Genomic DNA, 26,942 nt, shown 5'->3' with positions numbered 1-26,942 from the left:
GATTGATATATAGGATGACCTCATTTGATTACCGAAAGGTTTTCGGAGTTACCGGAAATGTACCGGGAATGACGAATGTGTTCCGGGTGTTCACCGGGGGGGGGGGCAACCCACCCCGGGGAAGCCCATAGGCCTTGGGGGTGCCGCACCAGCCCTTGGTGGGCTGGTGGGACAGCCCAAGAAGGCCCTATGCGCCATAGGAAGAAAATCAAAGAGAAAAGGAAAAAAAAGAGGAGGTGGGAAAAGGGGGAAGGACTCCTCCTTCCAAACCTAGTTGGATTCGGTTTGGAAGGGGAGGACTCCCCCCCTTGGCTCGGCCGACCCCCTTGGGGCCCCTTGAGCCTCAAGGCAAGGCTCCCCCTCTTCCCCCTATATATACGGAGGTTTTAGGGCTGATTTGAGACAACTTTTGCCACGGCAGCCCGACCACATACCTCCACGGTTTTACCTCTAGATCGCGTTTCTGCGGAGCTCGGGCGGAGCCCTGCTGAGATTAGATCACCACCAACCTCCGGAGCGCCGTCACGCTGCCGGAGAACTCATCTACCTCTCCGTCTCTCTTGCTGGATCAAGAAGGCCGAGATCATCGTCGAGCTGTACGTGTGCTGAACGCGGAGGTGCCGTCCGTTCGGCACTAGATCGTGAGACGGATCGCGGGACGGTTCGTGGGACGGTTCGCGGGGCGGATCGAGGGACGTGAGGACGTTCCACTACATCAACCGTGTTCACTAACGCTTCTGCTGTGCGATCTACAAGGGTACGTAGATCGAATATCCCCTCTCGTAGATGGACATCACCATGATAGGTCTTCGTGCGCGTAGGAAAATTTTTGTTTCCCATGCGTCGTTCCCCAACAGTGGCATCATGAGCTAGGTTCATGCGTAGATGTCTTCTCGAGTAGAACACAAAAGTTTTTGTGGGCGGTGATGTGCGTTTTGCTTCCCTCCTTAGTCTTTTCTTGATTCCGCGGTATTGTTGGATTGAAGCGGCTTGGACCGACATTACTCGTACGCTTACGAGAGACTGGTTTCATCGCTACGAGTAACCCCGTTGCTCAAAGATGACTGGCAAGTGTCGGTTTCTCCAACTTTAGTTGAATCGGATTTGACCGAGGAGGTCCTCGTATAAGGTTAAAGAGCAATTCATATATCTCCGTTCTGGTGTTTGCGTAAGTAAGATGCGATCCTACTAGATACCCATGGTCACCACGTAAAACATGCAACAACAAAATTAGAGGACGTCTAACTTGTTTTTGCAGGGTATGCTTGTGATGTGATATAGCCAACGATGTGATGTGATATATTGGATGTATGAGATGATCATGTTGTAATAGTTAATATCGACTTGCACGTCGATGGTACGGCAACCGGCAGGAGCCATAGGGTTGTCTTTAAACTAACGTTTGTGCTTGCAGATGCGTTTACTAGCTTTAGTAGTAATAGCATGAGTAGCACGACAACCCCGATGGCAACACGTTGATGGAGATCATGGTGTGACGCCGGTGACAAGAAGATCGTGCCGGTGCTTTGGTGATGGAGATCAAGAAGCGCATGATGATGGCCATATCATGTCACTTATGAATTGCATGTGATGTTAATCCTTTTTGCACCTTATCTTGCTTAGAACGACGGTAGCATTATGAGGTGATCTCTCACTAAAATTTCAAGACGAAATTGTGTTCTCCCCGACTGTGCACCGTTGCGACAGTTCTTCGTTTCGAGGCACCACGTGATGATCGGGTGTGATAGACTCAACGTTCACATACAACGGGTGCAAAACAGTTGCACACGCGGAACACTCGGGTTAAGCTTGACGAGCCTAGCATGTGCAGACATGGCCTCGGAACACATGAGACCGAAAGGTCGAGCATGAATCGTATAGTTGATATGATTAGCATAGAGATGCTTACCACTGAAACTATTCTCGACTCACGTGATGATCGGACTTGAGATAGTGGATTTGGATCATGTACCACTCAAATGACTAGAGAGATGTACTTTTTGAGTGGGAGTTCTTAAGTAATATGATTAATTGAACTAATTGTCATGAACATAGTCTAATGGTCTTTGCGAATTACGATGTAGCTTGCGCTATAGCTCTACTGTTTTTATATGTTCCTAGAGAAAATTTAGTTGAAAGTTGATAGTAGCAAACTTTGCAGAGGATTGTCCTCGTTGCTGCGCAGAAGGCTTATGTACTTAATGCACCACTCGGTGTGCTGCACCTCGAGCGTCGTCTGTGGATGCTGTGAACATCCGACATACACGTTTCTGATGACTACACGATAGTTCAGTGCAAAATACTTAATGGCTTAGAAGCAAGGCGCCGAAGACGTTTTGAAACGTCACGGAACATAAGTGATGTTCTAAAGAGATGAAATTGTGATTTCATGCTTGTTCCCTTGTTAAGAGGTACGAGACCTCCGACAAGATTCTTTGTCCACAAAGTAAAGGAGAAAAGCTCAATCGTTGAGCATGTGCTCAGATTGTCTGAGTACGACAATCGCTTGAATCAAGTGGGAGTTAATCTTCCAGATAAGATAGTGATGATTCTCCAAAGTCACTGCCACCAAGCTGTGAGAGCTTCGTGATGAACTATAACATATCAAGGATAGATACAATGATCTTGATCGATTCGCGATGTTTGACACTGCGAAAGTAGAAATCAAGAAGGAGCATCAATAGTTGATGGTTAGTAAAACCACTAAGTTTCGACAAAGGCAAGGGCTAGAAGGGATACTTCGTGAAACGGCAAAGCAGTTGTTGCACTAATGAAGAGACCCCAGATTAAACCCAAGCCCGGAACTAAGTGCTTCTGTTATGAGGGGAACGGTCACTGAGGCGGAGCAACTCTAGATACTTGGTAGATAAGAAGGCTGGCAAAAGTCGAAAGAAGTATATTTGATATACATGATGTTGATGTGTACTTTACTACTACTCCTAGTAGCACGAGGGTATTGGATACCGGTTCGGTTGCTAAGTGATTAGTAACACGAAATGAAAGCTACGGCATAAACGGAGACTAGCTAAAGGCGAGGTGACGATACGTGTTGGAAGTGTTTCCAACGTTGATATGATCAAACGTCGCACGCTCCCTCTACCATCGGGATTTGTGTTAAACCGAAATAATTGTTATTTGGTGCTTGCGTTAAGCATGAACATGATTGGGTCGTGTTTATTGCAATACGATTATTCATTTAAAGAGAATAATGGTTACTCTATTTTCTTGAATAATCACCTTCAATGGTTTATTGAATCTCGATCGTAGTGTTACACATGTTCATGATATTGGTGCCAAAAGATACGAGGTAATGATGATAGTACCACTTACTTGTGGCACTGCCGCTTGAGTCATGTTGGTATAAATTGCATGAAGAGGCTCCATGCTGATGGATCTTTATCCTCACTTGATTTTGAATCACTAGTGACATGCAAATCATACCACATGAGCAAGGCCTTGTTTTCATTGAGATGAAACAAGATAGTAACTTATTGGAAGTGATACATTTTGATGTATGCAGTCCAATGGGTGCTGAGGCACGCAGTGGATATCATTATGATCTTACTTCAATGAAGATTTGAGCAGATACAAGAGTATTTACTTAATGAATCACAAGTCTGAAATATTGAAAAGTTCAATTCTGTATCGGAGTGAAGTTCGTCGTAACAAGAGGATAAACTGTCTACGATATGATCATAGAAATGAATATCTGAGTTACGAGTTTTGGTACGCAATTAAGACAATGTGGAAATTGTTTCGCAGTTCATGCCACCTGGAACATCATAGTGTGATGATGTGTCTGAACGTCATAGCCACCCACTATTTGGTATGGTACATGCTATGATGTCTATTATCGAATTACCACTATCGTTTATGGGTTATGCATTAGAGACAACAGCATTCACTTTAAATAGGGCACCGCGTATTTCCGTTGAGATGACACAGTATAGATTGAGGTTTAGAGAAATCTAAACTGTCGTTTCTTGAAAGTTTGGGGCTTCGACACTTATGTGAAAAAGTTTCAGTCTGATAAGCTCGAACCCAAAGCGGATAAATGCATCTTCATAGGATATCCAAAACAGTTGGGTACATCTCCTATCTCAGATCCGAAAGCAAAGTGTTTGTTTCTAGAAACGGATCCTTTCTCGAGGAAAGGTTTCTCTCGAAAGAATTGAGTGGGAGGGTGGTAGAACTTGATGAGGTTATTGAACCATCACTTCAACCAGTGTGTAGCAGGGCGCAGGAAGTTGTTCCTGTGGCGCCTACACCAATTGAAATGAAAGCTGGTGATGGTGATCATCGAGCATCGGATCAAGTTACTACAAGCCTCGTAGGTTGACAAGGTCGCGTACTACTGCAGAGTGGTACGGTAACCCTGTCTTGGAGGTCATGTTGTTGAGCAACAGTGAACCTACGAGTTATGGAGAAAGCAATGGTGGGCCCGGATTCCGACAAATGGCTGGAAGCCATGAAATCCGAGAGAGGATCCATGTATGAAAACAAAGTGTAGACTTTGGAAGAACTACTTGATGGTCATAGGACTATTGAGTAAAGATGGATCTTTAAAAGGAAGACAGACGAAGATGGTGATAAGTCACTATTAAGAAAAGCTCGACTTGTCGCAAAGATGTTTCCAACAAGATCAAACAATTGACTATGATGAGACTTTCTCACTCGTAGCGATGCTCAAAGTCTGTTGGAATTATGTTAGTAGTTGATGCATTATTTATGAAATATTGCACATAGGATGTCAAAACATTGTTTCCTCGACGGTTTCCTTGAGCAAACATTGTATGAGATACAACCATGAGGTTTTGTCGATCCTAAAGATACTAGCAAGTATGCAAGCTCCAGCGATCCTTCAATGGACTGGTGCAAGCATCTCGGAGTTGGAATATACACTTTGATGAGATGATCAAAGATTTTGGGTTTGTACAAGGTTTATGAGAAACTTGTATTTCCAAAGAAGTGAGTGGGAGCACTATAGAATTTCTGATAAGTATATGTGGTTGACATATTGTGGATCAGAAGTAATGTAGAATTTCTGTAAAGCATACAAGGTTGTTTGAAAGGAGTTTTCAAAGGAATACCTGGATTGCGCTACTTGAACGTTGAGCATCAAAGATCTATGGAGATAGATCGAAAGAGCTTAATGGAAGTTTCAACAAGATGCATGCCTTGACAAGTTTTTGAAGGAGTTCAAAATAGATCAGCAAAGAAGGAGTTCTTGGTTGTGTTGTAAGGTGTGGATTTGAGTAAGACTCAAAACCCGACCACGGCAGAATAAAGAGAATAGACGAAGGTCGTCTTCTATGCCTTGGCCGTAGAATCTGAAGTATGCCATGCTGGGTACCGCACCTGATGTGTGCCTTGACTCAAAGTCTGTTGAGAGGTACAGAGAGTGATCCATGATTGAATCACTAGCAGCGGTCAAAAATTTATCCTTAATAACTGATGGACTAAGGAATTTTTCTCGATTATGGAGGTGGTTAAAGAGTTCGTCGTAAAGGGTTACGTCGATGCAAGCTTTGACACTAATCCGAATAACTATTAGTAGTGAAACGGATTCGTATAGTAGAGTAGATATTTGGAGCATTTCCGAATAGCACGTAGTAGCAGCATCTATAAGATGACATAAAGATTTGTAAAGAACGCACGGATCTTAAAGTTTCAGAACCGTTGCCTAAAATCTCTCTCACGAGCAAGACGTGATCAAACCCCAGAACTATATGGGTGTTGGATTCGTTGAAATCACATGGTGATGTGAACTAGATTATTGACTCTAATGCAAGTGAGAGACTGTTGGAAATATGCCCTAGAGGCAATAATAATTAGTTATTATTTTATTTCTTTGTTCATGATAATCGTTTATTATCCATGCTATACTTGTATTGATTGGAAACACAGTGCATGTATGGATACATAGACAAAACACTGTCCCTAGTAAGCCTCTAGTTGACTAGCTCGTTGATCAAAGATGGTCAAGGTTTCCTGACCATAGGCAAGTGTTGTCACTTGATAATGGGATCACATCATTAGGAGAATCATGTGATGGACTAGACCCAAACTAATAGACATAGCATGTTGATCGTGTCATTTTGTTGCTATTGTTTTCTGTGTGTCAAGTATTTATTCCTATGACCATGAGATCATATAACTCACTGACATCGGAGGAATGCTTTGTGTGTATCAAACGTCGCAACGTAACTGGGTGACTATAAAGATGCTCTACAGGTATCTCCGAAGGTGTTCGTTGTTGTCACTCCGTGTGACGGAGAGGTATCTCGGGGCCCACTCGGTAATACAACATCACACACAAGCCTTGCAAGCAAAGTGACTTAGTGTAAGTTGCGGGATCTTGTATTACGGAACGAGTAAAGAGACTTGCCGATAAACGAGATTGAAATAGGTATGAGGATACTGACGATCGAATCTCGGGCAAGTAACATACCGAAGGACAAAGGGAATGACATACGGGATTATATGAATCCTTGGCACTGAGGTTCAAACGATAAGATCTTCGTAGAATATGTAGCATCCAATATGGGCATCCAGGTCCCGCTATTGGATATTGACCGAGGAGTCACTCGGGTCATGTCTACATAGTTCTCGAACCCGCAGGGTCTGCACACTTAAGGTTCGATGTTGTTTTATGCGTATTTGAGTTATATGGTTGGTTACCGAATGTTGTTCGGAGTCCTGGATGAGATCACGGACGTCACGAGGGTTTCCGGAATGATCTGGAAATGAATATTGATATATAGGATGACCTCATTTGATTACCGGAAGGTTTTCGGAGTTACCGGGAATGACGAATGGGTTCCGGGTGTTCACCGGGGGGGGGGGGCAACCCACCCCAGGGAAGCCCGTAGGCCTTGGGGGTGCCGCACCAGCCCTTGGTGGGCTGGTGGGACAGCCCAAGAAGGCCCTATGCGCCATAGGAAGAAAATCAAAGAGAAAAGGAAAAAAAAGAGGAGGTGGGAAAAGGGGGAAGGACTCCTCCTTCCAAACCTAGTTGGATTCGGTTTGGAAGGGGAGGACTCCCCCCCTTGGCTCGGCCGACCCCCTTGGGGCCCCTTGAGCCTCAAGGCAAGGCTCCCCCTCTTCCCCCTATATATACGGAGGTTTTAGGGCTGATTTGAGACAACTTTTGCCACGGCAGCCCGACCACATACCTCCACGGTTTTACCTCTAGATCGCGTTTCTGCGGAGCTCGGGCGGAGCCCTGCTGAGATTAGATCACCACCAACCTCCGGAGCGCCGTCACGCTGCCGGAGAACTCATCTACCTCTCCGTCTCTCTTGCTGGATCAAGAAGGCCGAGATCATCGTCGAGCTGTACGTGTGCTGAACGCGGAGGTGCCGTCCGTTCGGCACTAGATCGTGAGACGGATCGCGGGACGGTTCGTGGGACGGTTCGCGGGGCGGATCGAGGGACGTGAGGACGTTCCACTACATCAACCGCGTTCACTAACGCTTCTGCTGTGCGATCTACAAGGGTACGTAGATCGAATATCCCCTCTCGTAGATGGACATCACCATGATAGGTCTTCGTGCGCGTAGGAAAATTTTTGTTTCCCATGCGTCGTTCCCCAACAGCTCCGCCCCGCGTCGGAGAGCCATCGGGAGGGGAAGGGCAGGTGAAAGGACGTGGATGTCGCCTAGAGGGGGTGAATAGGCGCTTTAAAATAATTACGGTTTAGGCTTGAACAAATGCGGAATAAAACTAACGTTTAATTTGTCAAGCACAAAACCTAAAACAACTAGGCTCACTTATGTGCACCAACAACTTATGCTAAGCAAGATAAACAACTAAGTGATAGCAAGATATATAACAAGAAACAATATGGCTATCACAAAGTAAAGTGCATAAGTAAAAGGGTTCGGGTAAGAGATAACCAAGGCACACGGAGACGACGATGTATCCCGAAGTTCACACCCTTGCGGATGCTAATCTCCGTTTGAAGCGGTGTGGAGGCACAATGCTCCCCAAGATGCCAGTAAGGCCACCGTAATCTCCTCACGCCCTCGCACAATGCAATATGTCGTGATTGGGGCAAACAAGGTTGAGGCACTCTCCACAACTTAATTGGAGGCTCCCAACAACACCACGAAGCTTCACCACAATGGCATATGGCTTCGAGGAGACCACAAATGCTCGAGGCAATCTCCACAACTTAATTGGAGACCCCCGACGCTTGCCCGGAGCTTTACACCACAATAATTGAGCTCCCAGGCACCACCAAGCTTCTAGGGTGCCAAAGCATCCACGAAGAACAATCTCTAGGGATACCAAGCACCCAAGGGTAATAAGCTTCTCAACTTCTCACTTCCACGTATCACCGTAAAGAACTCAAACTGATGCAACTAATGCAATGGCAAGAACACACGAAGTGGTCAAGTCCCTCACACTCAAATCCCTCCACAACAACAAAAGCTATGGAGAAATATGAGAGGAAGAACAAGGAACCCACAAAGAACTCCAAGATCAAGATCCATGGGGTTCCCCTCACATAGAGGAGAAAGTGATTGATGGAGATGTGAATCTAGATCTCCTCTCTCTTTTTCCTCAAGAACTAGCAAGAATCATTGGAGGGTTTGAGAGTTAGCAAGCTCTAAGAAGGTTAACAATGGGGGAAGAACACGAGCTCAACGGATGGATAAGATCCAATGGGGAAGAAGACCCCCTTTATATAGTGGGGGAAAGAATCTGCCTGTTATCCCCACTTTCAACCCGAGCACAGCGGTACTACCGCACGGTAGATCCAACTGGTACGAAAGTAAAAAATTACTTCCGTGCCTACCTCCGCTGAGGTTGCGATTGTGCAAAAGTCCGACGGCACGGTAGTACCGGACGGTACTACCGCTGTCCACTGAAACTGTCATAAATTTCACAAACGAGCTCCGAATCAAGCAAATTCAAACTTGTTGGATTCAGGACGACAATAGTTATCCAAACATTCCTCTGTGCAGGTGACCTCATTAAAGATTTATCTGACATCAACTGCAGGGTCTGGACGTTACTGAAAATTGCAACAGCTCTGAAGATGATATGGTGGCCTGAATTTGGTGATTTTTGGTGATTCTTGCGAGGTAAAACTGTACGTACTATTTTGTGAATGTGTTCCCAGCTGCGTGCAGTCCTATTTTGTACGAACTTGTCACGCTACAAATCATGTTTCTTTCAGGTTTCAGAGCATGAGGTATTAAGGTTGGTGGCTGACGCTGATATATATCAAGTTCAAAAGAATAAGGATGCTTGCTTGAGAGCCTACAAAAATATGGTCAAAGCTCATGAAGTTAGGACCTCGAAAAAAGAACTACTGAAATCATTGGTTGAGCAGGCCAAGGAAACATATGAAGCGGAAGGGCCTAAGAAGAACATATAAACCATATAAGCTCAAATGCTCAATCCTCAAAAAAAAAAAAAAAAAACATATAAGCTCAGATAGCTGAAACTGTTTGCAGCTAATAGTTTGTTCTTAATCTGAAGTGGGGTTTTGGTACACATGTTGGCTCATAGGATATGAAATGAACATAAGCTGATGTTGGTTGACTTTATTAGAATCTTAGTCTGAGAGGGTCAGTACGAAAAAGTTCAGTGCTAATTAAGTTTGAGCACACCTGTTTAACTGGCTGCCAAGTATTCTGCTTAGGTGAAAACCCTTGTGCCTTTCGGACTAGGCAGCGGCGGCGCTTATCGCCGTTTTTTCAACATTGTCATGGAGCTTAGGTGTTTCAGGACGTGTCATGGTGGTGTCTTCAGCCCTTTCTATGCTCTCTCTCTCTCTCTCTCTCTCTCTCTCTCGGCACGGCAGTGCCCTTTCTGTGCCCTTCAAGGGTTGACGGAACCCGTGGGAGGGGTCCAAGACGAAGGGAGAGTAATCATGTAGGAAGGGTCATTAATTTTGTGGTCTAGTTTGAGTGGTACAGACATCAAATTTTGTTTTCCGAATGGGATACATCGGCTAATTATAGGGTCTGACCCCACATCTAATATATAGTACAATCTTGAAGCAGTCTAGTTATACGTTGAGTAACGAGTGCCAAGCCCGAAAACTCCCCCAGTCTTGAAGCAGTCCTTGATGGCCCTGGTGCGCATTTTCCGTAGCAAAAATGCTAGACCTACAAAAACTTACAAAGGTTTACTTAACCTTTCAAACTAACTCTTCTCTCCCCTCCTAATTTGCAGTGGTGGTGGGACCCCTCATCCCTCAATTACCAATCATAATCTTACACATCAGTTTGTACGTAAAATCTTTACGTAAGCCTTTGTAGGTGTAGCATTACTCTTTCCCGTAGTTGCTGCATGGAACCAATTATTCGTGCACAACACAAGAAACCATTTTTTTCACAATAAGAAACCTTTCTTCTTTATCTGCCATGACATTCATAACCGACTGAACAAAACTGATTAACACTCGTGTGATAAAACTCTAGCTCCCATGTCCCTGACACCAAAAGGCAGATTCTATTTGTTTTATTTCATTTTTTGAGAGAAAAGCATAAAAGAAAAGGTGTGAGATACTCCATCCGTTTCTAAATATAAATCTTTTCATAGATTTCATTACTAACTACATACGTGTGTATATATAAACATATTTTAAAGCATGGATTCATTTATTTTCATTTTGTTCTGTATGTAATCGATAGTGAAAATTTCCCCATAATACATTTGATGCTAATTTGATATGAACAGTAGCGGAATTGATTACAATTTGCTTAATAAAGAGGATTTGGATTTAAAAAAAAAAACAGTAACGGAATTGATCACTATTTGCAACTAAAAATCCATTTTTTAGTAAGTTGGCCTTCCCAACCAGTTTTAACAGCACTTGGGCTCCCTCATACATATTTCCTCGCTCCGCCACTTTTGGTCGTCCTATTTATCCTCGACGATCAGATCAGCTGACCCCAGCCTTGCACCACAGGTGTAAACTGAGCATGAACCGTTCAGACGTCAAAGCAGCCGGAGCACGCGACGGTAACACGCGGGATTGCACGAATGGTTCCGTGCTCTGGTTAGTCTCACCCTGACGATGCCAACCTGCCATCCTTCTTCTTTGGTTCTTCTCTTCCGTCATCGTCGACGTACGGCCCGTGCGCGCGCGCGCCAGGAGACGCATTCTCTCTCACGTAATCCCCAGTCCAGGACGACTGAAAATTTCCACTGGTCTTTCGTGTCGGCCTTCTCCCATGCATTCCACTGCGCCGGCAAGCAAACATTGACAATAACTAAAACAATCTACAGCCGGACCCCTTATATCCTTCTTAAACATTCGGGTCACAGAAAACAACTCATCCGAATGACTCAAACGGATCTCAAATGTCCAGGCTGCTCAGCACCCCTCGTATCCAGTCCAAATATGAGACGGACATAGGGCCTGGCATGTCCATCACGTCGGCCCGGCGATGGGCCCCGTACGGACTCGCCCGAAAATCCAACGATCCGACGGACGCCTCGACCGCCACCATGGAGTGAACGCCGGGCGGCAACGGCTTGCCGCCCGAGGCCATAGCCGGCTATTTAAGCCGGACGGCATCCCTCAACCGTAACACATCCACCTTCGCCGCCGTCCGAGCCCGTCCGCCTCCTCTCCCCCGCTCTCCGACATCAATATGGCCCGTCGTACGATCACCACATACGCTATGCTCACACCGGAGTGTCGGATGCAGATAGAGGCGGAGATTCAGACGCGCCGCCCATATCGCTGCGAGTCTGCCTCCGAACTCGTCGGAGCCGAAGGAGGAGGAGTTGCTGGAGGCGATGGAGGAGGACGAGCCGGAGGAGGACGGGGCAGAGATCCATGCTCTAGGCTTGAACATGGCGGAGGCGGAGTCGAAGTTCACCGTCACCCAAGCCGAGGAAATGGTGGAGCAGTAGGCCATCCTGGATTTCATCCGGGATGAAGCCGAGGTGGAGGCCAACCGCAGGTTCATCCGGGAGAGGCAGGCGAAGGCCTACGTCCTCTTCGACAAGCTCGATGCGGATATAACGACAAAGGAAGATGCAGCGGAGCAGCCAGAGTCGTTGGAGGGGGTGGAGCTACAGTTGTCGTGCATTTATTCGTCCGAGTGTCCGAAGATTGACAAAATCTCTGACGAGGAGTAATTAGTTTATACGTAGCACGTAAGTTTTTATATTTACGTGTATTTTATGGATTTAAGAATCTAGAACGAGATGTCCGCTTTCAGCGGTATTTATTTAAAACATGTCCGGTCATTTTTCGCAGACGCATCCGTGGACGTGAGGGGTCATTTTTGTTATACGTGGCTGTTAGCCCGGCGCACACGCTTAGTTAACCGATGGAGTCTTCGTCGAGGCTCCGGGCGAGGACGTGAGAAGTTTAGCTCGGACCGCAAACGCACGTTAAGTGGACATATGACCTGAGAGGGCGTCGATCATCATCGAAGGCGAGAGACCAGCTCGTCCATCAGCGACGTGCGATTTCTTGCCACACCAACAAGTTACTACGTCGGGTTCATGCATATAACAAACTCAACAACAAACTGATTGATCGGCACCCCTACGGTGATAAAGCTCTACCAGCTGCCGCCATGTCGCCGGACGCCGGCACAGAATGCAGAATCGGGTTGGTGAGATATGTGGCATCGATTTCTCACCTTAAAGTTCAAAAGGCCGTGTCTACTCTTAGGCCAGTGTCTCTTCCCTGCTAGCAATAGGCGGCAGATGTAACCTCGTTGCTTTGCTTGCTTTCCTTGTTGAACGGATGCTTTAATTTGGTTGTTGTTCCGTTATCTAACGATAGTGCAACCAAATCCATGTTGGATCTTCTATATGAAGAGAAAACCTACTCGTATAGTCAGCTTACACATTGTTATCTCTGCTTGTACGATAATCCCCCAAAAATATTGCCAAACAGAAACTTAGAGCTCCTTTGCGTCGAAGGAATTTTTGAGGATTAGGACCTTTAAAAAAATCCACTTTGTTCATTTGATTCGTAGTACCATATCCTATAGAAAATGATCCCTAGAGAATCATTTGTACCATATTTGATAGGAAACCCAACACCCACTCCAATCTCTTGTTAGATTTATTTTTCATGTGGCGCATTGTTCCAATCATGTATTTTTCCTACTCCTGTAATGAAATTCCTGCAAATAAAAAATGTCATTAGTACTCCCTCTGTCAAAGTTAATATGGGGAGTAAACAAAAACAAAGGAAGTATCACATATTAAAAAAAAGTGACCCCTATATGTGTCTAAAATTTTCTGCTTGAATTGAAGTGTTGTTCCACTCAAGCATTTGCCATCCCTCTCCCAGCAAACATCAGTTGGATAAAAGATTTCCAATACATTAAGAGCGACGCTATGCGTCTGCTAGCGGATAATCAGAAAAGATTTGTCGTCTCGCTGACCATTAAATGGACACAGTAATGGTCGTTCCATCCACCCATGTAAGCACACCTCTTTGCAACAAGAGTGGTGTTGCATAAGACCCTCTGCAACATGATGCTTGTTGCAATCACCTCAAAGCATTTAATTTTCTTCTGAAAAATCTTTACAACAATGGAAATGTTGCAGAATTTTCATGCAACAGTGGATGAGCTGTAGAAAACGTTGTTGATTATTTTCTACTGTAAATTTTGCAACAGAGCTTCTGTTAGAGAAAACTTTTTGCAAGATAGAACATGTTCAGAAAGGATTCTAGTTGTAGTTGTGTGCAACCGGTCGGAGAAGTTTCATCCACGCAGGGAGTGACAACTTGACGGGAGAGCTCAATCTCTTTGGTTGCACGTCTTGCAAAAGTCCATAGATGCTCATTGGCACGCTAGTCGGCGACGAGCGCCGGTGGCGTTAGTCAGGACAACACGGGGCAGCGGCGACTCGACGGGAGCTTGCGACAGTCAGATGGCACGGGAAGGTGGCGAACTCAACAAGGGCTCGACAAGAGCATGAGAGGTGACTAGTCTTAATGATCAAGATCCTGCAACAAAGCCGTTGTTGCGATAAAATAGATTGCAACAATGGGCGAGTTGCAAGAACTAGTGGTGGTGGCCCATGTGGCACGTGGCATGTAGAAATAGGGGCATATTGAAGGGGCATATGGAAGGTTGTGATTGGCCGACTGATTTATAGTGTTTCCATGTATTAAACATTGTTAAAAGAAAGGAAATGATTCCCTTCAACCGCCCGATCCTGTGCGGTCATCCACTATCTCTAAGTTCGTTCGATGGCTTTTAATCAACCATACGGAACTAACCCTTTTGTGCCCACATTCTATAACTGATCCATTGTTTCAAAAAAAGGGTCATGCAAGTGGTCTCTTTATGCAAAACGATCAGGGCTAGATTTTGCAACGGCCGAGATCAGGATGGGCAATTTTATTTCTGCCACACGACACATGTTGCAGAAAAAAAAATCCTGCAATACAACATATGCTGCAAAAAGAAAATCCATAATACAAACTATGTTGCAGAAAAAACAGCAAGATAAACTCTGTTATAAATATTTCTGCATCAAAATCTTTGTTGCAAAGTGAAGAAAGAGGTTTGGTTGATCAATTGTATCAAATTCAAAGGCTTGCGAGACGATGGATATTTTCAAAAGATCCATCGGGTGGCGTGTAGTCCTTAAAAAAATACTAGCTTTGAAGAGAATTCTGTGAAAGTTGTCCCCCGCAAAAAGAAAAATCAGTGAAAATTGTACGCGAGAAAGTTGATTTATTTAAGGGGCTTGCTACCCGTGAACCGGTGGATTTTTATAGAATATCCGCGAGCCGTCATATCTGATGCATCGGACGACATAGTTGCTTCTTCATTTTTGTAACTTAGGTCTTGCTGCAATTTTTTATGCAACTAGGGTATTGTTGCAGGTTTTCTCCTGCAACGAAGGTCATGTTGCGGATTTTTTTCCAACTAAGGTCTTAGTTGCAGATTCTTTTTTGCAACTGAGATTATATTGCAGAAACGTCGCATCATTGTACTGTTGTATTTTAAGGATCCAGATCCTGCAACAAAGTTGTTGTTGCGAATAGAAATTGCAACAACATGCTAGTTGCAAAAACTTGTGATGATGATCACAAGTCGCGTGGCATGCATAAAAGAGGGCGAACACGAGCGTACGATCTGCCGGATGATTTAGAGGGTGCTTGGATACGTTTTAGTCCCATGACTAAAAGTAATGAGACTAAAACTTGCTAGCCTCACCCATGCTTGGATCCAAATACTAAAGAGACTAAAATCAAGTTAATGAGCATTTATTATCCTCCAAACCCTTCAATCTAGAACTTGTCTGAGGAGTTAAATGATGAGAGAGAGGACTAATGCATATTTTAGTAGGTGTACCCTGACTAAAAGATTTTAGCCTCAAGACTAGTTTTAGTCTCTCTTTAGTCAGGGGTGCTTGGAACTTTAGCCTCTTAAAAAGAATAGTTTTAGTCCCTTGGATCCAAGCACCCTCTTATAACTTTTCCTTTATTTAAACTTGGGCCCACAATTTGCACATGGGCACGGGCCCCACCCACAAGGCCACGGCCGACCCGGTCAGACAGCGACCCGCCTCCCTCCTTCCCCTCTGATCCGATCTCCACCCGCGACTAAACCCGGCGATGCTGACCGGAACTCCACAATCCGGATAAGCCCCAGGCCAGGAGGGGCAGCCCCGTCTTTTCACAAAAGAACCACCAGTGTGTGTGTTCGTACAATCAATCCTACTCCTAATAATCCCCTATATATAAACACTCTCTCTCGCTAACCAAATCCCCTTCCCTTCCCTTCCCTTCCCTCTCCTCCCGTGATTTTTAAATTATTAAGCGTCCCTAATTTATTCGTCCCCTTCCTCGTCTACCACCTGCCACCCAGCAGCTTCCACGGCTCGATTTTCTCCTTTGTTTTTTCAGCCAGTATACGCAATACGGCAATAAAATTCCGGCGCGAGCTCCGTCGGATTCGCCTCCTCCTCCGACCCACCGGTTCGCGTCCGGCGATCGCGCGGCGCGGGGATTCGGCGGTGGGCTCGCCGGCGGATCCGGTTCGGGCCCTCCGGTAAGGCGATTCCGCGCGTCCTGTGCGCTAAGATCGGCGGGTTTCAGTTCAGGGCATGGAGCGCCGCGGGTTGCTCAAGGCGGCTCTGCTGGCGTGCTTGCTCGTCGTCTGCTCCGCCAGAGGTGAGAATGATTAGATTAGCTAATTAGCTTAGCCCTCCTCCTCTTGTCTCCTGGACGCAATTTGTCATGCACTGTACTCCCTCCGTTGCTAAATATAAGTCTTCGTAGAGATTTCACTGGTGGACTACACGGATGTATTTAGATATACTTTAGAGTATAGATTCAATCATTTTGCTCCGTTAGTGAAATCGCTTAAAAGACTTATATTTAGGAACGCAGGGAGTACATATTATCGGCACATTTGGAGCACATTTGGAGCTCTTTGTTGAGCTTATTTACTTGGGAATATGCGTAGAAACTAGAAAACTTCCACCGAGTATCGAAAAATGCACAACAAGTTCGTCTCACCAATTACAGCAGCAAATTATAACTTTTTTTTTTGAATGAGAGGGGTTTCCCCCCTGCCCCATTTTATATTAAAGTGAAGCAACATTGTCTTACATATTCCTCCACAACCACTACACAAAGCACTAAGCAAAATAAAGACTAGGCTAAACGCCAACAGTTTGAAAGTTTTTTCCCAGCATCCACAAGCTGGGAAGAGAATAGCAGCACCGACATAGAAACTCCTAGAATGCTTTTTATTACAGACCAGACAAGGAAAACGAGAGAAAGATCAGCTACTAGTCTCCCCCACGGCCTCCCAGCGTCAATCTCCATGCGATCCGAAGCAGCTCCCCACGCCTCCTATTCACCAACCTGATACATTCCCACAGAAGAACTGCCTGAGCATCGGCGAACAGTATTTTCCATTGATTTAGATAAATGTCCAGCTTGGCAAGAATGCATTTTACACTTCTCCAAGATCGGCCCTGAAAAGCAAAATTCACTCCTTAGCTTCCAAATGCTCCACAAGGAGGCAACAATCATCATGTTTAGAACAGCATTAGTCTTAGGACTAACCCCACAACAATGTAATATCATCAAAGCCTGAAATTCTGGGATGTTAAACACCTCAGAGATAAGTTGCCAAAGCTGTTTAGCAACCACACAGTCAAAGAACAAATGTTGCACTGATTCCTCACAGCTACAGAATAGACAACTAGGATCTTCCACCAGTCTACGTTTTTCAAGGTTATCTCTAGTTAGCACTTTGTTATAAACACATAACCATAAAAAAGCATGTATTTTTTGTGGACAAATCACCTTCCAAAGACTATCACCAATGGTAGATACCACTCCCCCAAAATTAATTTGCTCATAAAAAGGTTTAACCGAGTAAGTGCCATTTGACTCCAGTTTCCGAATAGGAGAATCGGGTTCTCTTGAGAGAGGAGTTTGTTTCACCACCTCAATCAGATGATCCCAAAGTGCTAAACCTGCATGATCCACACATCTCCGGAATGTCAATCTTAGGACCACCCCGTCCCAAACTTGAGCCACTGTGCATTCTGTCTGATTACAAATCTCGAATAAATTTCAGAATTGAACTTTAAGGGAACAGTCCCCAGCCCAAACATCATGCCAGAAGCTAATCGATTCCCCATTTCCCAGTTTCCATTTATAAAAGATTTTTGCTCCAGATAGATCCCAGGTGATGCTCTTCCAAAAGGTTGAGCCGCTCCCACCACAGCTCCAAAAAATATTTGGAGAGTTCACATTATACTTGTGACTGATATTTTTTTTCCAATCTCTAAGCGAATCGTCCATAAAGCGCTTCCCCCATGAAGCCGACAAAGCCATGTTAAACTCCTTTATGTTAGGGATCCCTAACCCAGCAAATTATAACTAGAGACATGAAGCTGAAAATGACCGTGTCAGCAAAGTTAAAATACATGTATCACCGGTGCGTTCACATTCAAAATGCCTGGCCTAGTCTTGTAGAATGGTCAGATTCAGAACCAACCTTTTTTTTGCTCCTATATATAAGACGGTTCAGCTTAACTTCACAAAGGTAACAGTAAATTTCAGACCCCGTGAAACAGAGCAAAAGGCTGTTACAACGATACTATGCACTGCATTTAATTCTGAGTTATAGTTTAACATATCCTTATCAGCTTTGATTTTACAAGCTCTACTGTTGCAAACTACTACTCTGTATGCCTATTCACCTTTGCCATGTTACATGAATCTTTTCTCCATGTATCCAGCATTATCCATGTTGCTCTTGATGCTCATGTTTTTAAGTTTCTGGTACAGTACCTACAGTTATACAACAGCCATCCGCTACCATATACAACTCAACCCTTGCCAAGATACTAGTGGAATATGCTGCTGCCGTAAGTCCATTCGCCATTCTTATCCTGGTTATTCTGAATATTAGCTCGACATTCAGTATTAGATTAGTTTGTCAAATTCTTTCTGCTATCTCGGGAAGTCCCTGCAAAAGTATACTTTGCTAGTTAAGCTTCTACCATTTGTTTCTGCAAATTCGGGGCTAAGCTTGGTGATGTCTTGCAGATCTACACTGCTGATTTGACACAATTGTTTACCTGGACATGTGATAGATGTGGTGACCTGATCGCGGTAAGGCTTCTTACCTCTCACACGCTTTCTGTTTGCTGTGACACCAAAACGACTATCCAACTTTATACAACACTGGTATGGATGATGAAATAACTTGTTGGATGACCCAGGGGTTTGAGATGATGGACATCATCGTAGATGTGGAGAACTGCTTAGAGGTTCATCCCTACTTGCCTTCAGTCTGTTTATCTCTATATTTCTACCGCCTGCTAAGTGCCTAGGTTGATCATTTTTTTTTTCATTATGAACAAGCAGGCATATGTTGGTTTTGCCAGTGATATTAATGCTGTCATCGTTGTGTTTAGAGGAACTCAAGAAAACAGGTAACTAGTGTGCACCTTGTTTTCTATGGTTGTAAAAATAATAATTTATGTTTTGATTCAGATGTTTATCACTAGGAAGAGGCAGATTTTATTTATTTCGATTTCACTCTTGTGTAAGAATTTATAAACCTTGACCTGTTTGTTCCTTTAGTTTGCATATTTTTCTCCATATGCATGTAATAGTCATTTAAAAGGCTGTCAATATCCTTTATAACTCCTCAACCATATTCATCCTCCAATTTATCAGCATCCAGAACTGGATAGAGGACTTGCTATGGAAACAACTTGATCTTGATTACCCTGGCATGCCAGAAGCGATGGTGAGCATTTTGCTAAAACATATAGTTAATGCAATTGTGTCGAACCAAAATCTGTAGTAATGCTTGATTCGTGTAGGTACACCGAGGATTTTACTCTGCTTATCACAACACAACCATACGCGATGGAATTGTCAGCGGTATTCAGAAGACTCGGAAATTGCATGGAGATGTTCCAATCATGGTCACAGGGCATTCAATGGGGGCAGCTATGGCTTCATTTTGTGCACTTGATCTTGTTGTGAGTACTGACCTGCCCTGGTCTTAAATACATTAACATTGAGCTTCCCCTGTTACATTATATTGCATAGAAAATAGGTTTCCCCAACTCAACCTGCTAAATTTTCTCATTGCGAGTTATATGGACCTGTTGCATACTTTACCCGATGATTGTTTTCAGTCTATGCATACTTCTAAATGTCTGAGCAGTTAGTTATTTGCCACTTCTTTCCTGATGGTTTGACTTCCACAGCTAATCGGGGAATGTTTGTTCTGTTTTAGGTGAACTACGGGTTAGATGATGTAAAGCTGATGACATTTGGGCAACCTCGCGTCGGCAATGCTGCTTTTGCTTCTTACTTCAAGAGATACTTGCCTCATGCCATTCGAGTTACTCACGCAAATGATATCGTCCCTCACCTGCCACCGTACTTCTCGTTCTTCCCGCAGAAGACCTACCATCACTTTCCAAGAGAGGTATGCTCCACTCTGTGGCATGCTTGTTATCTCCACTTGCGTTGACACCAATTTACACCTGTTCATTCATACTCACTACATGCAAATAGATAATGGCTTGAAAAATACTTACACATAGTGCCATTCTATCTGGGAATCCAACCTTCCCCTGTATACCCATTCCATCAGGTTCCACTGCATAATGCCATGCTGTTCCTCTCCTTCCTTCAGGTATGGGTCCACAATGTCGGGCTCGGGAGCCTGGTATACACGGTTGAGAAGATCTGCGACGACTCCGGAGAAGACCCTGCATGCAGCAGGTCCCTCCCTCTCTCCCTCCACCACCATGTCCTGTGAATTCTGCCTCTGTCGCACTGCATGATTTCTGCTCTTTGTTAACAAGGTTCTTGCTCTTGCTTGACATGGTTCGCCTTCTCCAGATCTGTGAGCGGCAACAGCATTCAAGACCACATAACCTACCTGGGCGTGAGCATGCACGCGGAGGCCTGGAGCAGCTGCAGGATCGTTATGGACTACGCCGAGCTGCGGTACAAGATGGACCTCCATGGAAACGTCGTCTTGTCGAAGCTGCAGCAACAGCAGCCCGGTCTGTCGGACGAGCGAAGAAGACACAGCGCCCAGTGAAACCCATGTAAAGAAGTTATGTATTATCATAGTAGCACCACGCACGCAGCCTGTCACTCCCCTCTCTGCTTCATTGTTTCTGCATTCAGAGATGGGATAACACCACCACGCTGGACTGGAAGATGCTCTGTAAATGTTCGTTTGGTAATGTGAAGCATTTTCCAGTACAAAATAGTCCATCCATCCCATAATATAAGAGCGTTTTTGACACTACTATACTGTCAAAAATGCTTTTATATTGTAGGACGGAGGGAGTACTTCTGTTTTCTTTGCTCACCTGTCACCCCTGACTGAGGTTTCCTTCCATGATATTCATTGTCTGTCACTCCCACAATCAAATGAGATCGGTTTGAAAATGTTTTGAGCTGATTTGCAAGATGGGTGCATGACTGACAAAAATAGCAGTATATACATGAACAACATGGTTTCCACTTCTAGGAACAAAATGAGAACAATAATATATGGGCTCTGAAATTCTGAATAACCTGATACTTTTGCTGCATGCTAAACCATGTTCGCACTAATAAGATACAAGCAGAAGAAGTGCGTCAAAGCTAATACAAATAAATGACCATCCCGCGACTCGACACAAAAACAATAGGAGCTGTACGAACGAAACATGGGTAATCTCTATCCTATCCCCAACCAAACCTGAGAAGTCGCATCCATCAGAAGAAACTGCCCGGCACGGTTGCACAATCAGTTCCAGAACACAAGGTGCAGCGGAGCATACTTGTCGACATTGTGTAACTGCAGATAAAAGAGAAAGGGCCCGACAGACTCAGCTCTGCGGCTTCGACGGTCTTCCAATCCCCTTCCCTACATTTCCAGCTGCATCTATGTAGGCTCCTGAACTCTAAAGGACATGAGCGCGTGACACAATCACATTCGCAAGGAATGGACGCCGCCCGGAGAAGGCATGTCAACTGCAACAACTTACAGATAAAGCAACCGTGAGGCAGTGCTGATGGCACGAAAAGCCTTTATTCACAGACAACGGGACAGAACTGGAACAAACACCGTGTTCCTAAACCTGGCCCGTCTGGTGCTGATGAGCAAACTCGTCGACCCCCTGCTAGAGCGACGCCGTGAAAGAGAGCCGTCCACTTTACTCATTTGTACTATCGAAGCTACCATGGCCGTTCGGTCGCTTCCGCTCTCTGGAGTTCTCCCCCCACATTTTAGCGTCCACGACGGCGCGGTGCCTGTCAGCAGTCCTTGGGGTGTCTCTCTTCCTTCCTGTCTGAGCTGGACTACCTGCCTGTGATCCTGCCATGTCCATGTCATCCAATCCTGATCTCCGACCAGAATCACCGCCATTAGAACTAGTCCGGCTAACCTCCCCACCATGCTTTGATGTCCTGGGAGAATGATGGTTTGGTGAGCGTCCATTGCGCTGTTCGCTGTTCCGCCCACCCATATTCCTGGCCCTAGGCGTCGATGAATTGCTCCGAGTATGTTGAGTTGGGGCATTTGGATCATATGTCTGAGACGCTAGATATGAGAGAGCAGTGACAACATCTCCTATATGAGGACGAGTTGTGGCTTGCTCTTGCAAGCACATAGCAGCAACAGCTAAAGCCTGATACAGGCCCCTCATGGGGAACCGGCCTTGAAGCATTGGGTCAGCCATCTTAGGAAATTTCCTGCGATCCTTGAAGAGTGGACGGGCCTGCGGATCAGACGAGATGCATTAAATATCCAAACTCAAAATGTCCAGAAGTTAAGTCTTTTGCTAAGAAACTGCAGTAGCAACTGGTTCCAGACAGTAATTTTAGCTAGTAACAAAAAGAACATTTTAAGTTGAAAGTGGAATGGCTTAGCTGGCAGGATGGTATTTAACTAAGAATGCTGAAGTGAAACAAAGAGCTACATGCAAATCCAGGCAGAAAATTATCAAGTATAGGATGCCAACAGAAATAACTACAGTATAAAAGCATACCCATGCCACCAGGTTTTGCTCCCCCTGGGGTTTGGTGTTGTCGATTGCTTTACGCCCTGTGATCAGTTCAAGGAAAACGACGCCGAAGCTATAGACATCCGATTTCACTGTGAGCTGCCCAGTCATTGCATATTCCGGGGCACAGTATCCGTATGTTCCCATTACACGTGTTGAAACATGAGTCTTGTCACCAACTGGACCAAGTTTTGCAAGGCCAAAGTCGGACAGCTTCGGGTGAAACCCTTCACCAAGAAGAATGTTTGATGACTTGAAATCCCGGTAAATAACAGGAGGGCTAGCCTTGTCATGAAGATGCTCTAAGCCCTTGGCTGCACCCGCAGCTATCTTCATCCGTGTGTTCCAGTCAAGAGGTTCCTTCTCAGGTGGCACATCTACATATATTAGAAAATAATACTTTAGCCTTCAACTAGAGATGACATCGATTTTTAAAGGATTCATGGGGCAGTTATACTGAGTACACATGTACTACTAAAAGATACTTAGTATATATTGCTATAAGCACACATGGAATTTTTAAGATGACATTGCAAAGAGAAGATAAACAAACCATGCAAGTGATCTTCTAATGAGCCCAGTGGCATAAACTCATAAACAAGGAGGCGTTGGTCACCATCAGCACAATAACCAATTAGATTGACAAGGTTAGTGTGATGCAAGAGACTGAGCATGAGGACCTCAACAAGGAATTCTCTATTTCCTTGGAGACCGTTACGATCAAGTTGCTTCACAGCAACAGCCTGAGAAGTACAATTATTTTGTTAGTGTCCAGGACTAACCCAATGTAAAATAAACATAGGAACTCTACCAATATTTTACATGGTATAAGGGAATATTTCAGCTGAATCACTCGAAACCTGAAAGTCGAGTGTATTTAGGAAGACTTGAATGTACTGAGACGGTATACTAACCTGGCCATTCTCGAGGCGACCTTTATATACACGTCCGAAACCTCCCTCACCCAGCATGCAATCTTGTCTGAAGTTCTTAGTGGCGGCAGCAAGCTCACGAAAAGTGAAAATCTGTGCCGCAATGTTTTGGCTATTCCCATCCCTAGGGATGGTTAGATGAGTATTCTTAGGGTCTGACCCACCCTGCAGTTTCAATTTATCTGAGCAGAAAATGATTCAGAGTTAGCAGTCAGTTTTAGTACAATCGGTTACATTAAATAACTTAATAGAAAAAAAAAGTGGTTCACTCTTAGAGCACTAACATCCGGCTAGAAGAAAGTAGAAACATTAAAAGAACTTGAGTGGTAGTACATGAAGGAAACTTTGCTACTCTACAAGGACTTTAGCTTAAAGGAAAAACTCATTTTTAATCATTCGTCTTAACCAAAAATCTGTATCATATTCCTCCCCTGGGAGGTAGTTAACAGCCACATTTAAGTAGAAGGCTTGAAACTATTACTCAACTTGTTTCAAACAGCCGTTCGAGTAGAATTTGCCAATCAGTTTCTGAGGTAATACTAGAAGCACACCACAATGATGTAAATAGTGAAACAAGTATTTCCTACAATTCCTCCATAACTCATCTTTGTGAAAAAAAAAAGGATTCTCTAGCAGTCTTTTCGACACCACAATGGGCAAGATCCTCTTATTAATCTTTTCCGCACTACAATCGCCCTGCGCTTATGCTACCAAACCGGCAACCCGCCGGAGACATTGAAGGCAGTTTGTGTATCACCAAGATGACTTAGCTGTCTAGCTGGAGAAATACTGGCTCAAACATAAGCAGCATATGTAAAAAGGATTAGTGGAATGACAGCCACATCATGCTGCGTCTTTATCCTCTCCTATCCTATATCGTATCCTCTAACTCTCTTGTAGTATTATGCGTATGGGGTACAAGGCATGGTAACAAAATAACCATCGCTTGGTACCCATGCATAGGCAGCCTAGTACTACCTGTTGTCCAAGTTTTAGTATTGGCAGAAACAAACTAGCCAGCTTGCAAGCCAGGCGCTCCATCTCTCTCAACTAAACCAGAGGTAAAAGCAATCCTAGCAGCAGCACATGCATTTCCGTCCCTTCCTAACGGGATGCAGCAATAGATAGGCGCACACACAGTCTGTGCTACTGTCAAAGATCGCAGCTGAGCTCATTCCTGCAGCTCCGCCCGCCATGGCCATGACTCACACGCAGTAATAAGTAAGCAAAGCAAGCAAGCAAGCAGGAGAGGAAAGCATGGTGACACTAAACAACGCGGCCGCCGCCGCAGGGCACCCAGCAAGGAGCAACGGGAAGCGAGAGGTGGAGAAGGGTTTGCAAGATCCAGCCGGGCGCACCTGATCCGGCGCGATCCGGGGCGGCGCCGTCCTTGCCTCGCGCGTCCTTGGCATCGGGCCCCGGCTTGCCGGCCTCCGCCTCGAGGGCCGGGCCGAAGCAGGAGAAGCAGCTCATCCAGGCGCGCTGCCCCCGCCTTATCCCCTCCCCTCCCCTCCCCTCCCTCGCCGGAAGCAAGAAAACGCGTGGGAGACGCGGACGGGAGAGGCCGCCGCGCCGGGGCCGGACGACGGGGATCCCCGCCCGGGGAGGATCTCTGGCTGGAGCGAGGGAAGGTTCCCAAGCAAGACTGGATATTTGGGCGGGGGCCGGGAGGGGAGGGTCGAATTGGGGGAGGGGGCGGGGGGAGTGGGAGGGAAGCTACAGGGAGGGGGAGAAGAACATGAGGCTGAGGGGAGAGGAAAGAGGAGTGTGGAGGTGGAGGAGGGAGCAAAAGTCAGCTCTGCCTGTGTCCCAAGGCCGAGTGAAGAGGGCAGGGGATCTTTGGGCGCACAATCCGTTTTGGTGCCACCTCATCAGCATTGCATTGAAATTTCTCGCATCATGCATCCATCCATCCATCCATCGATTTCAAATTCACACTCGCAGGCAGGCAGGCAGAGTAGTGCAATTCTTCTCTTTCACACCGTATGTGTAGCGACAATTTGTACGTGGCGGTACATCTTGTCACGTATCTTTATAGTTTACTTATTTGTTTGTTGTGGTTGGGAGAGACGGTCGTCGATTGCAATGCATGTGTGATTCGCGTGGGTAATACTGGTATTCACCAGAAGCTCGACTATGAACGATGACCACGTACGGAAGCAAGTAATAAAGCTTATCGAGAACTGCGCTGTGGGTTTTTCCTTTTTGTGGGGCTAGCTTGCGCCGCATCGATGATGAAGGATGATGATGATGATGTACGTTCTTTCTGGAAGGAAGGAACAAGGGAAGAAGGAAGGGGTGGTGCTCCGGTCGTCGTCGGCCGGCTTTGTCGTCTCCCGCGCGCTTCCCCCGGGCGGCATTAAAATACTCCCACGGATACGATCCGTATCCGTATCCGTATACATCAAACGGATACGGATGCCTGCTCGCTCCATGGCCGTTTCCTGCCGCCCCCACGCACTGCGGTGCCATGCCATGTCACCCCCATGATGGCCTACGTGGCCACCTGGGCGCATCGCATCGCGGTGTCAGACACAGACAGAGTCGGCGATAGGCAGCCGTGGAGGGGGCGTCCTAGGAGCTAGCAGTGACGCGTCGTCCCGTGCGTGACCCGATCGAGTGCCCGGAGAAGAAAGCCAGCTCCGCATATTCGAAAGAGACGCGCACACATGGCTTGGCGTGTCAGGGCCTGGATGCCACGCCGGTCATGGTCACGGTCACCACGCGCTCTCATGGTTACGTATATGGTGCAAAGCAAAGCAAATCGTGCCAAGTGCTAGGACCCGCGAAAGGCAAGCCAACCGCTGCGCTGCGCGCCACAGGAACGGAGAAGGACCTGGGCGACGGCGACGAGTGCCCCCGGCCGTCCATACGACGCGGACGTGGAGTTGGCGCGTGCCGCCGCCGCCGCCCGGGTCGCTCTGGCCGCACACGAGTTGATCCGGCCGGTCGGTCCGCACAGGAGAGGAGGAGATCTTCATGCTCCAATATGTGTTGCCCGCATCGTGTTGGTCTTTCGGCACGGCGAGCATCTCAGATATCGATCGATCTCACGCTCTGCGCATGCACGATGCTCGCTGTCACCACGCGTACCGCCGCACGTTACGTGCGTGCGTGCGTGCGTACGTCAGGAGGGATCGTCGACGGAGGCGTCGCGTCGCACCATGGTGGTGGTACCTGTGGATGAAGAGGATACCATGAGACGAATATGTTCTCCTGCCCGGCCCCGGCCCCGGCCCCGGCCCCTAGCTACCCGGAAAGCGATCCTCTATCTATCTATCTATCTTTCTTTCTTGTAACTAACGATATCCTATACCTAGCACCCCGTTCTCGATCGACCCATCCAAACCAACTTCACACATGGAACTGAAAGGCGATGTGTGCAACGACTGGGACGCCCATGCGAGCTTCTCAGCGATTACAGCATGGTTCGCCAATCCGTATTGTCCGGACGCGTCTGCAGACGGTGTGTACTGTGACCCACCCTCAAATCACTAC

The 26,942-nt window shown here is 45.9% G+C and overlaps 2 protein-coding genes across 2 annotated transcripts; one reads left to right on the top strand and one right to left on the bottom strand.

Moving 5' to 3' along the window:
* Positions 1-15,715: 15,715 nt before the first annotated feature.
* LOC123445380 (probable feruloyl esterase A) lies at positions 15,716-20,722 on the top strand. The gene is made up of 10 exons (XM_045122355.1): positions 15,716-16,129; positions 18,269-18,348; positions 18,530-18,595; positions 18,706-18,753; positions 18,851-18,918; positions 19,166-19,238; positions 19,315-19,476; positions 19,737-19,931; positions 20,142-20,230; positions 20,351-20,722. The coding sequence occupies exons 1-10, from the start codon at positions 16,063-16,065 to the stop codon at positions 20,553-20,555; spliced, it is 1,053 nt and encodes a 350-aa protein (XP_044978290.1). The 5' UTR covers positions 15,716-16,062; the 3' UTR covers positions 20,556-20,722.
* A 242-nt stretch (positions 20,723-20,964) lies between these two features.
* Positions 20,965-25,237, bottom strand: LOC123445379 (receptor-like cytoplasmic kinase 185). The gene is made up of 5 exons (XM_045122354.1): positions 24,803-25,237; positions 23,427-23,626; positions 23,066-23,255; positions 22,498-22,889; positions 20,965-22,227 (listed from the first exon to the last, which is right to left on the bottom strand). Exons 1-5 carry the CDS (start codon positions 24,915-24,917, stop codon positions 21,664-21,666), a joined length of 1,461 nt encoding a protein of 486 aa, XP_044978289.1. The 5' UTR covers positions 24,918-25,237; the 3' UTR covers positions 20,965-21,663.
* Between the last annotated feature and the right edge of the window lie 1,705 nt (positions 25,238-26,942).

The sequence above is a fragment of the Hordeum vulgare genome, chromosome 3H (genome assembly GCF_904849725.1).
Source record: "Hordeum vulgare subsp. vulgare chromosome 3H, MorexV3_pseudomolecules_assembly, whole genome shotgun sequence".
Taxonomy (NCBI): Eukaryota; Viridiplantae; Streptophyta; class Magnoliopsida; order Poales; family Poaceae; genus Hordeum; species Hordeum vulgare.
This window is presented reverse-complemented; position numbering and strand designations above follow the sequence as displayed.

Excerpts from the sequence above, each read along its gene's own strand:
- LOC123445380 (XM_045122355.1), top strand. The coding sequence starts at position 16,063 with ATGGAGCGCCGCGGGTTGCTCAAGGCGGCTCTGCTGGCGTGCTTGCTC. Across the intron at positions 18,349-18,529 it reads TAGTGGAATATGCTGCTGCC|ATCTACACTGCTGATTTGAC; the intron begins GTAAGTCCATTC and ends GATGTCTTGCAG. Across the intron at positions 20,231-20,350 it reads GAAGACCCTGCATGCAGCAG|ATCTGTGAGCGGCAACAGCA; the intron begins GTCCCTCCCTCT and ends CGCCTTCTCCAG.
- LOC123445379 (XM_045122354.1), bottom strand. The coding sequence starts at position 24,917 with ATGAGCTGCTTCTCCTGCTTCGGCCCGGCCCTCGAGGCGGAGGCCGGC. Across the intron at positions 23,627-24,802 it reads CCCGGATCGCGCCGGATCAG|ATAAATTGAAACTGCAGGGT; the intron begins GTGCGCCCGGCT and ends TTTTCTGCTCAG. Across the intron at positions 22,890-23,065 it reads ATTAGAAGATCACTTGCATG|ATGTGCCACCTGAGAAGGAA; the intron begins GTTTGTTTATCT and ends TAATATATGTAG.